The 16,828-nt window shown below is 56.5% G+C and overlaps 1 protein-coding gene across 1 annotated transcript; it reads right to left on the bottom strand.

Moving 5' to 3' along the window:
• Window positions 1-353: 353 nt before the first annotated feature.
• On the bottom strand, window positions 354-1,524 carry LOC106896174 (chromosome unknown open reading frame, human C8orf4). Its single transcript, XM_014955947.1, has one exon. It carries the CDS (start codon window positions 1,463-1,465, stop codon window positions 1,145-1,147), a length of 321 nt encoding a protein of 106 aa, XP_014811433.1. The 5' UTR covers window positions 1,466-1,524; the 3' UTR covers window positions 354-1,144.
• Window positions 1,525-16,828: the final 15,304 nt, after the last annotated feature.

The following is a 16,828-nucleotide window of genomic DNA, read 5'->3' on the forward strand; positions in this document are numbered from 1 at the left end:
GGTTTCTAAACCCGTTTTTCTGTTTGACTATTGCAAAAGATGTAATTCTCCTTTATTACAGAGGAGAAACTAACTTCGGAGTTAGTTGCAATTGCATTGTGGGTTGCAATTAAATTTGGTGGGGTCTTTCTGGGGATGCTAGAGCCCCCACAGGGTCCAGTTGGTGCCCCCGGGCTGGGTGGTGGGACTCGGGGATGCCGGGGATGCTGCCGGCACCGGGCAACGACTGACACCGAGGAGCTGGGGAGAGCTGCGGGCAGCCTGCTCTTGAAACAGAGTCTCTATGAAATGGCCAAAAAAAAAAAGTATAACCCCACTCCTCCAGGAGAATTGAGCATTTCAGACAAGAGAAATTAAATTTACTTCATAATTTATTAAATTTCAATCGCCATATGCAATAAATTATAGTCAATGTAATAATAACATTGTCATAAAATATTTCCATGAAGTACTCGGCTAAAAGCTATTGTAATCTATACAAATAAGAACTGTAGTTATGATATTTAGATTTTTTTTTTGTGTTAATGGGAAGTGAACAAAATATTAAGGAACTTCACAGTAAATTCAGGGAAATTTGTCATTATTATTGCTTCTGTGCAAACAGCTTACACTGCCCACATACGGCTGGAGAAAGAGAAGGTACAGATGGGCAGTGTGTCCCTGGTGCATTCCCTGGAGCTGAGCTGAGCTGCACCCACACGGTGCGCTTTGGGGCATTTTAACAAATGCAAAGAGATCCGTGACCAGAAGCTGATCAGTCCCTGGAACCTCCCTCCCGGCCCAGGGCTGAGTGAGGGCTCGCAGAGTGCAGAGGTGAAGTCCGTCAACACCGAGTCCCTCAGGAGGTCCCGAGTCGTGCCCAGGCACGGGGACCCCCACGGCTGGGTCCCACAGCCACCGGGGAGCCTGGCTGCCCCTGCCCGGGGGCTGCCCCTGCTCTGGGAGCCTCTGGCTGCTGATGCTGCCGGTGCTGCCGTCGGAGCTGGAGCTGCCATCGCTGCCGCGGTTCACACCGTGCGGAGGGTCCGAGGTCCTCTCGTGTCCCCAGTCCTGCCAGCAGCTCTCGGGGCAGCGGAGCCCTTGTGTGGCAGGAGGTCACAAACAGTCCCGTCCCGAAATGCTCTCCTCCATTCCTGCTGCCGGCTCAGTGCACTTTAATGGAGTATTTCCGAAATGTCAGGAACTGCAGCAGCTTGTCTTTTCGCCGCTGCTTTAGCGCCATCAGCGCCCTCGTTTTCTCCTCCAAGTCCTGGTCGGTGGCGAGGATGATCTTGGCTCTTTCCTCCGCCTTCTTGTCCCCAGAGTTTTTGAAGAGTTTCTGTAGGGACTCTTCGTTGATGCTTTCGAAGATGTTGGCCACGGCTTTCTTGCGCAGGGCTGTGTCGAAGCGGTAGCCGTGGACCGAGGGGCTGACTCGCAGGGAGGTGGACATGGCTGGAGTCTTGTGGCTCCTCTTTGCTTTCATCGATGTGAGGAGCTGCCGGGAGTGCCCTGGGGTCGGTCAGAGCGATGGGTGCTGCCCGGTGCTGGGGCTGGTATTTAAAGGCAGTCTGGAGAAAAATGCCGAGAGCTCAAGTTACAGTGATGAGATCACCGTGATGTCAACGGAGCACTCACAGGCCGGTTTAACAGTTGAGTTGCCAACTTTCCTCTGCCGGGCAGCCAAGGAGAAAAGTTTTCTGTGTTTCTGTGATGGGGATGGTTTTTCTTTGCCCCAGCCCAGAGTGGGCTTCACACAACCTCGAGCATTGCTGTGGGACTTTGAGTGAGTGCAGCTCAAAACTCCGCTCCTGGGCTTTTGTCACACACAGAAAAGCTCTGCATTGCAAATATACTGTCTATAACACAACAAAGAGTTAAAATTCCAGGTGAGAACTATTGCAGTTCCAGCAAGAGGTGTTATCTGTGAGCCTGTTCAGAAGACCAGCATTTTCTGTGTCTCGCTCAGAAACACAACACCACCATGGAACCTGCCCGGGTCCAGGTGTGGGATGGTCCCAGGTGATACAGGTCACATTTAGGGCTCACAATGCTATATTTTCCAGTTGGCAAGTGGTTTCCCAAAGGCAGCTGATCCATCATGGCTTCTGAGGTGACCTCCCTGGGTGCCACAGCCCAGAGCTGCCCATGGCGATGCTCTGACCTGGACAGGAGGTGACATCCCTCTGCCCCGCGGTGCCTGCAGCGCTGCAGCAGCAGCACCCGGCAGTTTGTTGCCCTGCTTCCGCCTTGCGAATCCTTTTTCTTTAATTTCCAGCTCAGTTGCTCTGCTCCAAAAGGGTTTGTCCTCTCCACCCCACCCAAGGCAATGCCAAGCCCTTGGGCTGGGAGGACTCGCTCTTACTCATAGGGCTTAGTGTGAGGCTGTCCTGCGAGGAGCAGGGAGTTGGGCTCCATGAGCCCTGTGGGTCCCTTCCAACATGAGATGCTCTGTGATTCTGTGCCTCCCCCTCGCTGAGGATGTGGACAGGGCATGGCTGCCTGCGAGGGGCTGGCTGTGACCACTGGAGCACCCTCCTGGGCTTAGAAATCTGTTATGACTGAGCACAGCTCAATCTGGCCCAGAATGGCAATGGGTTCAAAGTCACTTGAGTCCAGGGATCCAGAGATAAGTGTATTTTGGTTAATGGCTCAAAAGCTGCCGGACGCCGCAGAGGGACTGTTTGGGAAACTAGCTGCTTGTTTACTGGTTGTGCTGGTGACCCCTATTACTCATCCTTACTGAAGAAGTCCAGAAACAGCCTCTGTCCCCATGCTGGCCGGAGCAGCGGCCCCAGGGGGTTTCCCCCACTTACTGGAGAGCCGTGGAGGTGATCTCCAACCCCAGTAACGAGCAGACCCAAAGTAACCTCACCCAGTTTCTTGTCACGCCACATTCCCTTTAAAACTCCTGTTCCTCGGGACAGAGCAGGGGGATGTGTATGCAAACCCCCTCTCCTGTGGCCAGCGGGAGCCAGGGCAGAGGCAGGAGCCCTCCTGCAGTCCGTGTGCCCGGCGTTTGTGCCGGGAGAACAGGACTCATCGTGAGCTGCTGCTCCCCAGAACCACTGGGCATCCCAGCTCCATCCAGGCTCTCCTGAGCTCCCAGCTGGTGGGGCTTGCCAGGCTTTTATCTGTAGGAGAGGGGGAGTGGGCTGCACATCTGTGTTTGACCACTTTCCTCTCTGGGCCCTGGGGAATCACCCCTGGAGCAGCCGATGCCCCGAATTCACCGCATCCCGCCCCGGGAGTGGCTTTCCCTGCGGCTGCCAGGACTTTGCTCCCCGCTGTTGGTACCAGCACGAGCTCTCCCGGCACGTGCCTGACATTTTTTCCGCCAGTTCCGCGTGGCTGTCATTGTGCGGGTTACTTTTTACAAGTTTGTCTGAATTTCTTTTGTATGTGCTAGCTCTTTCATGCTTTAGTGTATAAACAGCCGCTTTGCAAAACCCTGTGATTCTCCTCCTGCCAGAAAGACTTAAAAGCCTCTCACTTTCCTGAAATCGTGCCGAATTTGTGAGAATTACACATCAGCCGCTGTTTGCTCAACATTTGCAGGGCTGGTAAATCCACCCTGAAAATAGGATCTTTTTGATGTGGCTGGTTCCTGGGTCTCTGCCTGTGAAAAAGCCTCGTGTTTTACAGACTCCCATTAAGACGAATGGGAAGGGGGAGCGGAGGGAGCAGGGACCGTCGCTGGTCCCCTCCTGCTCAGATGGAAAGTGCTCCCTGGGGCACTGTGGGGGGGAAACCCGCCTGTCAAAAATGCCTGAGCAGAACATTAAATGTACTTTGCTTCACTGGACAGATCACAGAATTGTTGGAGTTGGAAGGGACCTTCTAGAGACCATCCAGTCCAACCCCCCTGCCAAAGTAGGGCTGCCCAGAGCACATCACTCAGGAGCATCCAGGTGGGGCTTGAAGATCTCCAGAGAAGGGGACTCCCTGAACTGGGGAGCCCAGAACTGGACGCAGGATTCCAGTTGTGGCCTCCCCAGTGCAGAGCAGAGGGGGAGAATGACCTCCCTCCACCTCCTGGCCACACTCTTCCCTCCGCAGCCCAGGATCCCCTTGGTGATACAGCTGTAGAGCACACAGGGCAAAAAGCAGTGCCAGGAGATGGGCATGGTCTTGTGGGTGCAGAAAATGAGCCCTTCTTCTGCACGGCATGGTCTCCTCGAGTCCAAAACAAGAGCCAAGGCTCATGTGAACATATGCTTGGTTTCACCCCTCTTATTGCACTTGGAATCATGCTGCAGGTCTTTGCAGAGACGTGGCTGAGAGAATAAATTAGCAATATTTGTGGAAGATACAAGCTCAGAAAAGTATCTGCCATGGAAACCGAGAAGGAAGCTGATGCTTTAGGAGTAAGACATCAAAAGCTGCCAGGACGAAGCTTGCGTTGGCTTATGAGCTCATCTCGCACCGAGCACTAACAAATGCCTTTGCCCCTTCAAGCTTCTCTGCCCACTTTGTATAAATTTAGTTGCGTTCAGCTCTGACTGAGAGATGAAACATGCCTCATCTGTTTTTTCCAGTAATTTTTGTTTATATCGGTCTTTTAATAGTGCTTTCCCAGTAATGCCTAGGAGGAATTATTCATGTGTTGGATTGGAACGAAACTTCAGACAAGATGTGATTTCTATCATAACTCTCCTGCTATTATTGTATAATTGCTTCGCAAAACGCAAACGCTCTGTTTCACACATTAATGGGAGGATTAATTCCTATCCCCGCCGTCTCTGCAGAGCGGCTCAGCCACATCCCTAATTGCTCTCCACTTCTGAGGACGTGATGGCTTTGGAGGGCTCTGGCCGGGGGGGTTCTGCTGCCGGGAGACAGGCAGGGTTTGTGCCGCGCTTTCGGGTGCGGGGACCCTTCTGTGGCACCCGGCAGCGCCGCCGGCCCCACACCCCGCTGGCATCTCCTGCCAGGTCCTGGCAACTAAGGTTTGGAAGCCGAAGTGCTTATGATTTATTGTAGGCTAAACCGAGCCTCCGGGTCTGGCAATCAAGGAAGTGGTTGCTGGAGGGCAAGGTTTGGGAAGGATGGTGACTCCGTGGCCAGGTCCACGCTCCGCTGGCAGCACCAAACCTGTTTAAATAGACCCAGAGTCATCTCGGGCTCAGGGTGGGGAAGAGCCGGAGGATCCTGCCTGCCCCAGTGCAGGGATGCAGGCGAGGGGCAGGTAAAGCCACACGTGTCCCAGCTGGGAAAGCCCCCGGCCCCTGCGGGGAAGCCCCGGGAGCAGGAGGTGGTGAGGAGGCCACGGGTGGCTGGAGAGCTGGTGCCTTTCCCGCAAACTCCTGCAGAGAACTTAGTCTGCATTTATGTAACTGTCCAAATTGGCTCCAAAGAAGGTAATCTGGGATGCCTGTGCGTTTTGCTGGGGCATGTTCTGCATAGCTTTCCTTTCGCTGGCCTGCCTCAGCCTGCTGGGCTCTGGTACCGCCTCGGTGCTGGGAGATGCAGCAGTGCCCGGGGACAGCAGTGGTGCTGCAGAGACCTTCCAGCCCTATACAAAATGTCCGGAAACTGAGCCTTTGGGAGGGCATCTAGAAGGCTTTGGGACAGGAGAGGAAAGTGGAATGATTGCTTTAACAATATGTATACATGCTTTGCCTTTATGTATATAGAACCTGAGAATCTGCAGTGCCCAATATACATGTTTTGACTTTAACGTATATAGAACCTGAGAATCTGCAGTGCCCAGGAGCCTCAGACCGTCTCTTCCCTCCCCGTGTGTTCCCTCCACGTGTGCCCACCTCTGACTCACTCGCAGCCTTCCCTGCTTCTGCTGCCAGGGAGGGTGGAGAACCCCTGGCCTTCTCAGGAGCCATAAACGCTGCTCCTTCTGTTTGCTCTCTGCTGGGAAATATTTCGGAGACGGAGAGCTCTGCAGCTGCGGGACGGCTGTAAGGTCAGAGAGGAACCGGCTCATCGTGTTCCTCGTGGAATCCAGATTCCTGGGAATTTGTCAGACATCCAGGTCGTGCGAATGGCAGCGCCTGCCCCTGCTCTCCCTGCCCACGGCTCCTTCCAGCTGCGGCTCCTGGGCCTCTTTCTGTCCCGCACGGGCTCCACCGTGTTTCTCTTTGTTTGGGGTTTTCTGGTGGTTGGGGTTTTCTGTGGCTGCTGTTTCTTCAGCAGAGCATCTGGGAACACTCATCCCACCTCTCAAGGAGGACACTCTGTGCCCTTTGTCTACAAAGTCCAAGAACTTGGCCGTGGACATTCCCTGTGACCTGTCCTGTGGTCCCAGCTCCGACGTGCAGCTCAGAGGGAGGTACTTTACAGCAGTTCTGCTGCAGCTCAGTTTCTGGGAAGTAAAGACATTTCTCAGGCAATCCTGCTCACCAGCTGCCTGCCTAAAAAGCAGAAAAAAAAGGTGTTGGTTTTCAGACAACAGGAGACAATTAAGCTGGTTAAATTCCATCAGAAGAGTTTTTAATAGGGGAAAAAAATTGCACCGTGTCTTTTTAATACTTTTCTTTATCCTACCTATGAAAACTAAATTAGATGCTGGCTCCTGGGCTGCAGAGACAGGCGCTGTTATATCAGGCGGAGCCGGCACAGCATTAATTCTGTGCCCAGGCAAACGAGAGTGGGTTTCATTAACGCCTGTCACTGGGCTGCAGCCGGTGGCTTTTGGTGGCTTTTGGTGGCTTTTGGTGGCTGTGTGGGGCTCCCTCCTCCCCATACCACGTCTCTGTCACTGGGCACCAGCTTATCTGTTCTGCCGAAATGTGGGAAACCCAGCAGCAGCCGGTGACAGCCGAGCTGGTCCCTCAGCCTCACCGGGTTCGGGGCAGCACAGGCTGCTGACAAGTTAAGAAAATAATAAATTTTCATGGTGCCGATGCAGTAAGAGGAGTTGGTGAGAGGCATCGGGGGTGCAGAGTGAGAGCCCTGCCCCTCGCCGACCCCGCTGTGGCTTTTGGGCAGCGTGTCCCTGCAGGATGGTCTGTCCCCACTTGGTGACAGGGGGTGGAGTGGCCCGAGCGAGGGGGACGGTGCCCCCGGGGCTCTGGGGGATGGCACCCCCCTGGCTCTGAGCGCTGCCGCGGGAGCCCGGCACGGCTCTGCGGGGAGACCATATAAGAGTAAAGTTTGTGGTATTACTGATAATTAATGTCTCCTCATTTCTCATAAATTCTGCACTAACTGTATGATCCGTGAGTTAATAATGCAGTGTGAGACATAACGGATAGCCAGTTACAGTAAGTAAATCATGTCTGTTGAGAAACAGAACAGAAACAGAAAATTCTGGCACTTGTAAACGCCAGGACCCTTTGGAAGGAGCCCTGCATTCAGCAAAGCTGAGGACACATCGACTCCTGGCCCAAGATGCTGCTGTGATGGGGGGGACAGAGAGGCTGGGGAAGGGGCCGGGGGGGACCATGGGTAGCTTCTCCCAGGGCTTGAGGCTTCCCAAAGCTGCCTTGAAAAGGGAAACCCTGGCTGTGGTGCTCCCCACTTGTAGTGGGAGATAATTACGGGAGAGGCGGGTGGCAGATTGCCAGCCAGGCTGGAGGCCTCGGGAAATGAAGAGAAGCCGCGTTCAGCGGGGATGGGGCAGGAGCAGGCAAAGGATGCGCCGGCGGGAGGGTGGGGGTGAGCGGGTTTGCTGGGGTCCACCCGGTCCCTGGAGGGGTCGGGGGTGCTCCATCCTGGAGTCCCGTGTGCTGGCAGGACCAGCATCCTGAGAAGGCACCTCCCCATCACGCCTGCAGACCAGCTCACCACGTCCTGCTCTTCCCACAGGGGCCAGGGAAAGTATTTTAATGTCCTGACTTCAGCATCTTCCCCCTGGGTCAGCGAGACGGAGCACGGCAATGAAAGTTTAGACTTTCAAGCACGAACAACCTTTTTCTTTCTCTGCTGAGTTTCCTGTTTGATCTTCCTGCGGGTCCCCGCGTACCCCTGGCAGGAGGAGGGCGAAGGCAGCGCCGTCTCCAGGCGTCCGACGGCTCATTGTCTGCTGCGGGGGGACGGGCTCACGGGAAATCCTGCCCCGGGGCTGGGACGCGGGGCTGGCGCGGGTCATTGTCACAGCCCGGCCCATGGGCAACGGTACCCGACACACGTACCGGGGCTCCCCTGTCCCCCTTGTCACGGCTCTAATCTCTGCCCAGCCGCTTCCTCAGCTGCCCGGGGGTGGCAGACAGGATACAGGCCTTTGTACTGCTCCTGGGGGCCCTCGGTGCCCCCCATCGCCCCCAGAGCCACAGTGGCTGCAGCCCAGGGCTGTGCACGGGGGGTGGGTGCCGGATCAAGAGCCAGATGTGCAAAATGGCATGGCCGGGAGCCAGATGTGCACAGTTGCATGGCCCAGGGTGCCACGGGGCTGGGGACTGGGGTCCTGAAGTGGCCAGGGTGAGGCAGAACGGTGGCAATGCTCCTCAGCGAGGTGACCCAGGGGTCCAGGGGGTGAAAGCTGCTGGTTGGGGGTACCCAGTGGAGGCTGTGATGGTGCTGAGGAGGGGTCTGGGCTCATGTCAGGGCCAGGGATCTGCTGGGACCAAGCCCTAGGGGAAAGCCTGGGTGACTTCTGTGTGATGTTGTGGCTGAGAGGGGTCCAGCACGGTGGGGAAACAAGAACTGGTTAGTTAGTTAGTTAGTTTTAGTTAGTTAAAACAGCAAAGCACCTTCATCCCAGTGCACCCAGCCTGAACACTGGCTTTGATCTGTGTCTGCTGCTTGTTTGCCTGCTCTGAGCGAATCGCCAGGTGGCAATAAGGCTATTTCCCACGGGCTGTGACTGACCCCGACCACTTTTGAGGCTGTTTTTCTGTTCTGATTTGTAAAACGCAGTGCTGGTTTGTGATCCACCCACAAGCGAATTAAAGAGCGTTCCCCCCCAGCGAGGAGAGAAGCACCCTCTCTGTGCAGGGCCCTGGAGCAGGGGGACGGGCTGTGCTGGCGGAAAAACCTCCACCTTTCCTTCTCAGCTCCTTCATCTGGTGGCAAAGCAGAGCGGGAGCGTGGCAGAGGGAGCTCCTGCCCTGGCTGCATTTTGGGCAGAGCAGCGTGTGTGGGGTGGCAGAGGGACACGGGGACACGTCGCGGGTGATGCTGGGAGAAGGGAACCGACAATCAGAGCCGAGGGAAACACCCAGCCCGCGGAGATTCATCAGGAAATCAACCCATATGTACGGTGTGGGGGAGATTAGCTCAAAATCCTGGTGTTATCAGCCTTGTAGCTCATTCCTCCAGTAGCAAAAGAGCCCCTCGGAGAAAACAGATGGTGTTTTCCTCCCTCCCGTGTGGCCCGAGGGCTTCTGCTTTGTCGCTGCTAGAAAAGCAATTTCTGCATCCTCCCCCCTGCCCGTACCCTGCCTGCGGAGCAGCGGCAGCGTCGCAGGGATGGGGTGCCATTAGGGGGCTTTGGGGGGTGGGTTTCACATGCTGAGACCTTGCTGTGGATCCCCCCAGGGCACAAAGAGGGCTGGCTGTGCCCCTGCCCCTGTGGGAGGACAAGACCTGTGGTGCTCGGGTGCTGCGGGGGGGTTGCTCGGGTGTTGTTGTGGTTTCCATGGGTGTTGTAGGGGTTTGCATGGCCATTATTGGGGTTTGCTCAGGCATTGCAGGGGTTTGTATGGGCATTTCAGAGCTTTCCGTGGGGGTTTGCTCAGGTGTTGTGGGGGTTTGAGCCCCGCACAGCCGCCCGAGCCGGGCTGGGGCTGTTCCCAGGCCGGTTGTGACTGTCCTGGGGTCACAGCAGGTTGCTGAACTCCTGCCAGCAGTTGTTTTCCCCAGCAAAGAGCAGCACACGTCAGCACCCGCTCCGACGGCAGGGCAGAGGCGAGGCTGGCAGTGTCGGGCACCGGGACGGCGTCACCCGCCCCAGCCGAGGCTGGTTTTGGGCAGAACCGGGACAGGGAGGCTCCTGACATCCCTGAACCATCGAGCGCAGCAGGCACGGACACCCCGAGATCTCCCAACAGCTTCCCACCGACAGTCCCTGCTCTCAGCTCTCGCAGGGTTGCCTTCTAGATGTTTCCCAACAGGCCTGTTGCCTAATTGTTGTCATCTAAGTGACCGATGCCTTGTTTACAAGGAAGCCTTGTCTTTGTTCCGGAGAACTGCCCTTGAATCCTCATCAATGTCAGCGCTGGTTTATGGGCACTCGCTCTGTCTGCACGGGGTTATCTATGCAGGCAGTTTAAATAGAACAGTTTTAGAGCTGGAAATTTATTTCAGCTCCATGTGGGAGGGGAGGGAAGGGGAGAGGGAGGATGCTGTGTGGCTGTGGATGTGTACAGGTATGGCAAAAAGCTCTTTGCAGCCCCCCTGACAGAAACCCGTCTGATCAGCAACTGCTAATTGAGAGCACGAGCTGAGCCTGATCCCGCTCCAGCTCCGAGCCGTCAGGGTGTCAGTGTCAAACCAGAAACCAGCCCAGCAAGGGGGGCAAGAGCCGTCCCCTTCGCCACACTGGGATCCTCTCCCCCCGCTGCTGCTGTCACGAGAGAGGCCTGCGGAGGGGCAGGGGTTTGGGGTCAGATATCTAATGGATTTTGTTTACTTTCTCCGTAAAGTTTCCCTAAACAGCACTTGGGAAACGCTCCTTCCATGAACCTCATCGTGGCCGGAACTGACTCAGCTTTCTGCAGGGAGAGGAGCTCACCAGCTCGTTAGCTTGACGTCAGGCTCGGCACTGTTTATTGACAGACACCCGATTTCATTTCATTTGCGCCCCACGTCAGCGCGGCGGGAGCATCCCCCCGGCCCCCCAGCACCCCCAGACCCTCCTGCCAAAGCCCGGCCGCTCGCAGGGGATGGGGTGGGTGGGATGTGTCCCAGGAAGGATGCTCGGGAGCGGGCCCGCATCCCTGCCCCGTGTGTGCCACCATCCCTCACCCCTGGCACCGCCACCCCCAGGGCTGTGGGTCTCATCCCCTCGAGCCGACGTGTCCAGCCCCAGCATCGCCCCCCACTCTCAGCAACGGCCTTGGGGCACCCCCAGGTGCTGTGTTGGGCCAACACCAAGCCTCCTGCCCAGCAAATTAGTTGGGAAGCAAGGTGATGAGCAGCCTCGCCAACCGCCCCCGGCCTTTGGGGATCGTGTCCTGACTCGCCCTGGTGTGTCCGGCTCCCCACAAGCTCTGCCCCACCTCTCCCCCATGGAATACTTTCCTCAGGCCCTTCTTCTCACCCCCCAGGGCCACCAGGCTCCTCTCTGTTGAGGAAACATCTTTGATCGGGAGAAATTAAACCAGGAAAATATTTTCCATTTGTGTCAGTATAAAAATGGCTCAAGCCTGGCGTGATTGATTGCCGAAATAAAGCGGAGCAACCCCAGCGCCGTTTCGGAAGGCTTCCTACTGTTCTTGCGTACAGTAAACACAGAATATATTTAGCAGTGGAGCCCGGCGTGAGACAGCCTCTGACTGCAATAATAGCAGCCACTTGTCTTTTTTTTCCTTTTTGTGGTTTTTTCTTTTAAAGAAAGCAGTTTGACAGAGCTGTTGGGAAGCCGGGTAGGGATTGCCTCATGGACTTGCCGTCCTGCCTGGAGCACCAGTGCCTTTGTTTGCCCCTGTTTACCCGGGCTGGCAACCGCGGCCGCCGTGACTAACGCCGCAAACGGGCGCTGGGGCGGCCGCGGCGCTTCCCCCGCGTGGCACCGGTGACAGGCCACCGGTGACGAGCCACCGCGCGGGCACTGAGCCCTCCCCGGGGCCGCCTGGCAAACGTGGCACAGCTTCCCAGGCAGGGAACGGTCTGCTGAAACGGGGTCTGCCCCGACAGCGTCACCCCCTGGAACCCCACAAGGAGACCCTGGCAGAGCTGCAGTAAGAGCCGAGCTGGAGGGAGGGGATGTTGTTTTACTGCAAATCTCTGTGTCAGACACTGCAGTGAGCACCACCTGCCCCAAACGCAACCTATTGGTATTATACAAGCAAAAAATGGCTGTGATTTATTTATCAGAAAAGCCCATATTTCATAATAATGCACTTTCTTCGTGGTATTTATTATTCAAATTGCTCTAGTACATCGTCATAAACCAGGAACCTGCTGTGCTTGTCTCTGAGTAAATACAGACCCAGCCCCGGCCCCGGAGACCTTGGACTCAAAGCCTGTGGATTTTGTCACCTTGGCTGTGACCAGCCCTGGGGCAGCTCTGGCAGCCGGTCTGTGGCTGTGAGGAGGGTGGTTTCCTCCCCTCAGCCCTGGCTCAGCCGAGATGCTCGGGGAGATGCTGGGTGTGGGGCTGTGGGTGCCGGGGCTGCGGCAGCAGGGCCAGTGACTGCCGCCTTCAGAGTCCTACCAGGAGGTCCAAGACCTGTGTCAAGACCTGCCTCTGGCTTGTTTCCAAACCGTGTCTGCCCCCGCAAAGCTATTTTTATTCTAATGCTAATGTTTCACTCTCTGGTTCCTTTTATTTCCAGACAGCACTAACAGTTTGTAAGCTTTGTTTGTAAGCTTAAAGGTTTGTAAGCGCTGGCCAAATATCAGGGACTTCAGGGCGTGAATTAAAGCCCTTTCCCAAAGGTCCCTCTGGGTGTCTGTCCATCTGGTGACCCTGGTCCCAGCGCAGACCATCCATGGGAAAACACACCCAGCATTTGTCTGTCCTTCTGGCTGTCTGTCCTTCTGGGTGTCTGTCCTTCTGGCTTCCCCATGTGCAGAACCCTCAGTGCAGGAGCCCTGGCCGGCGAGTGCGTGGCCGTGTGTGCCAGCCCCAGGCTCGTGTCCCTCGTCCCCGCAGGAGCCCCTGCAGCGCCGACACTGCGGCTGCACACACCACTTGCTGCAGCAACACGGCAGCAAGAGGCAGGGAAGCGCCAGGATCCGGCAGCCGGAGGAGCTGCAGGGGGGATGGAGAGCCTGGGAACAGCCCCTGGGGACGGAGCGGGGCAGGAGGGGGGTCCTCGTGCTGGTGGCAGATGGGGCAGGGACACGTGCTGAGCGACAGCAGAAATCCAGAGATTTACTGGAGGGCACACAGGGACAATCCCCTTCTGTCCCTGACAGAGCCCCTCCAGGACGGTCGGGCCGGGGTGGCAGGTCCCAGGGACACTTGGGCAAAGCGCCTGCAAGAGGAGTGATGCGGGAGGTGGGACAGGGTGATGCCAACGGCAGAACAAGAACAATGTTGGCAGGAGCCTGTGGCTGCCTCCGGGCCCTGTGTCCAGCCTGTCCCCAGCACAGCGGTGCCGGTGGCCCTGGGCTGGGACAACCCCGTCTTCATCATCTCCTCGTCTTCATCATCTCTGCAACAATGGCTTTTCAATCTCACTCCCCTTCCATATGAGGCATAATCTAGCAGCTCCTCTCTCCTCCTCCTCCTGTGCCATAATTAGCACTTTTTGGCTTGAGTCATGTCCTTTAATCATATCTGGACGGCAGTCACTCCTGCCAAGGTGAGTAATTCCCTGAGCAGAGATAAACCCCGCCGTGTTCCTTGTGCCTTTGCCAGGCGGAGCGCTCGGAGGGATGCGGTGCTCAGGGCAGGGACCTGCTGCAGCCTCAGCCCTCGGGCACCGCCAGGGAGAAGGTGATGGCAGTTATTTTCTGTGCCCTCCTGTCCCTTAACAAGGGGGAAACACAAAGCAAATTGGTTGTTATTAATAAATTGCTGTGGGACCCGTGGCCAAGCCGTGCAGGAGAGGAGAGCCCGACCAGCAGACAAGGGCTGGTCTGTAGAGGTGTTGTCACTGGGAGTAGGTGCCCATCACAGCCATGCTGCCAGGGCTGTGGGGCAAAATTCCAGCAGAGGGAGAAAGCTGAGGATAAAAATGAGCAATCCTGGCAGACACACTTGGGGCTGGAGCAGTCGGTGCCTGAGATGGACCTTCAGGGTGGTAAGAGCAGCCGGGGATCCCGAGGTGGGGCTGGAGACCTCCCGGGCACTTAAGGAAAGTTGACCATGAAAGGTTTTATAGCTTATGAGGAGCTCATAAGGCAGCCAGGACCTGGATAATGGGGGATTTTAATTACTTGGATATTGATGGACATAATAACTGTGCAGCAAACCACAAAGGGAAACCTGTGGCTGGAGGGGAGAGCGAGATTGATCTATGCACAGCATGTTAAATAACCTAAATCGTTCGGAGCCTCTTCTGGCCCCGGTTCCAGGAGCAGAGCCAAGTATGATAAATAAGTTCGGGGTTGGGAAGTGTCTGGAATACAAATGTTTGTGTTCTTGTTCGATTTCAAATATTCTCGGGGACAGAAGCGGTGGCAGGAGTGGCAGCACGGCGCTGGGCTGTGTCTGCCCGGGGGCTGCGAGACGCCGGGAAAGCGGCTGCCGGGGCCCAGAGGCATCTCAGGAACTTTTGCACAGATTTTTGGCGGTGGAAGGTGACCTGGGAGAGACATGGGCAAAGCAAGGAGGGACCCAGAGGCCAAAGCAATCGAGGAGAAGGACGGAAAGTCTGAGCAAGCAGCGTGGGTGGGATGGCGGCCGCGGGGCTGGGCACGGCACAGGGAGCGGAGGGGAGCCCCGAGGGCAGGGCTGGCCACCACCCCACGGGCACGTCCCGGGGCCAGCCCGGCTTCTTGCCAGGCTTGGTGGCATCAAAGGTGTGCCCAGGAGAGGTCTCCTCCTGCCACCTCAGGTGCTTTCTCCATCACACAGGTCCAACCCCGGGCATCCCAGGAGGAAATCTATGCTTAATAAATGGGGGTGACAGGGTGTTGAGAAGAAGGTGGGCACCCCAGGACAGGGCTGGGAGTGTCGTGCCGGGGCTGCCGGGCGGCTCCCGCGCTGCAGCTTCGCAATGGAAATGTGTGCCTCAGCACGCAGGGGCAGCGCCTCTGTTTGCCGTGATAAGGCAGTTTTCTGTGTGGGTGTCACTAATTTGGGTCGGTGGCTGCTCTCCTGCTTGTGGCCAAGGGCTGAGACATCCTCCTGGTTTGGCATCAGCTCCCGGGCTCGGTCTGTCCCGGCTGGGTCCGTCCCAGTGGATGCTGCCGGGTTTGGGGAGGTGGTGCAAACTCCCCTTCTCGTTTTTGGGGAGCCTGGGCAGATTGTGCCATCCCAACAATGCTGCTATGGTCCCCAGCTGCAGAGAAACGCCTCCAGGGCCTGAGGTCTGGGGGGAGCAGCTCTGAAAGGGGGGGGGGTTGGCTCTTTTGCTGTTTTCCTCTTGCTGAAAAAAACATTCCCTTTATTTAAGCACTGCAGAAATGCTGCAGAACCCTGTCCGTCCCATTGCAGGGTGTCTCGGGGGTCCTGCGGGCTCAGGTTGTCCCAGGGTGGGTCTGGGCTGTGTCACAGCTCTTTTTCCCAAATTTCCTTTGCTCTTCCTGTTGCTGTGGGTGGCAGAAAGGCAGTGCCCCCCCACGAGGGCTGGGGAAAGGCTGTGGGCTGGAAACAAGGCGCAGTGGACCAGAGCAGCAGAGACCGAGCACTGCTGCTACACTGATGGCTCCGTAAGGGTGATGGAGAGCTGTGGCTGGTCCCACTCATCCCGGGCTCCCCCAGTGTCCTTCAGAGCAGAGCGGGGCCTCGGGTCACAGACCCATGGCTCTGTGCCCATCACCCCATCACAGGGCTGTTCCTTTGCGGCGTGAAAAACCAACGCCGAGCACCCCGCTATTCTTGAGCGTATTGTATCATTTTTAGGCACGAGCGTAAATAATTTAAATGCAACGTGCTCACAGTCGTAATGCACCTGAGGCCTCAGATGTCTGCGTCGTGTGATCAATATGAGACAGCAGTGGTTTGGAAACAGCGAGAAATCAAAGCTCCCGTGCAGCAGCCGTCCCAGGCTGCCAGCAGCGCAGGAAGGGTCTGTGCCTCCCTGTCTGGGTGCTGTGAGCGCGGCAGGATCCTCCCTCAGCCCACGGGAAAGGGACTGAGCCTGATCCACGCGGGTGCTGTCGCTGGATGCGACGCTCACACAGCCTGTGCTGAACTGAACCCCAACCTGCTGAGCCCTGGCTATGTAGTTTGCTGACCCGGGAACGCCGTGGTCTGACTGTTTCTGTGCAGTTCTTAGGCACCTTCCTCATCCCCCCAAAGTGATGTGCTGAACTGAGGGTGCAGAGCCATCCCTTGGCTCCCCAGAGCCCTCCGGCATCTCTCCTCTGGCTTCCCAGCTCCCCTTTTTTTCTCCAAGGCAGCAGGAATCCCCCCCAGTCGGAGCGTGGCTGCGATTCTGCTGCTCCAGTGCAGGGCAGGGCTCGGGGGCTTCGCCCAGATTTGCAGCAGGAACAAAATCCCCCCCACCCCAGGGACCCTTTGCCCCTTCCCAGCACCAGTGAGGGGTCGGGCACATCACAACGTGGAGCCCACACGTTCCCCCCCAGTGCCTGCCCACACCAGCTCCCTGCCCGTCCCGGCTGGGGTTTGCATTTGGCCAGACTGAGATATTTTTTTCTCCCACCTCTAAATTTGCTGTTTTCCTGAAATGGTCTGAAATGTAATAGAGCAAGACAATCATCAGAATGAAATATTTCCTACATAAAATATGCAGCAGCTCTTCAGAAACGAAGATGGAGTAGAATGAGGGCTGCCAGGCAAGATTTAAAGGTGCTGACACGTTCCCATAGGTTGTTTACTGAAGATCTCTCTCCTAAGCCCCAGTTCTAAGGCTGCCTTTCAAAAGAGGGCACAAAATAAAATTCAGCAAGGAGCTTTAATAATTCAAGCCACCGTGTGCCGAGCTTTTTGTTGCCCTTATGGGAACGAAGCCTCATTTCAAAGGACCTTGACTCTCTTCTGATAGTGCAGAAGTGGCACTGCCAGAGCTATTTTTGCAGCAAGACACTGATTGGGTGCGAAGCCTGTCTCGGGTGGCCGTGCCAGCAGAACCCGGGCAGGCAAAACACAGAGCCATATGGCCTGATTTCCCTGAAGATGCCAAGTCCAAGGAATTTGGGGGTGCGCTCTCGC

The sequence above is a fragment of the Calidris pugnax genome, unplaced genomic scaffold (assembly GCF_001431845.1).
Source record: "Calidris pugnax isolate Ruff unplaced genomic scaffold, ASM143184v1 scaffold314, whole genome shotgun sequence".
Lineage (NCBI taxonomy): Eukaryota > Metazoa > Chordata > Aves > Charadriiformes > Scolopacidae > Calidris > Calidris pugnax.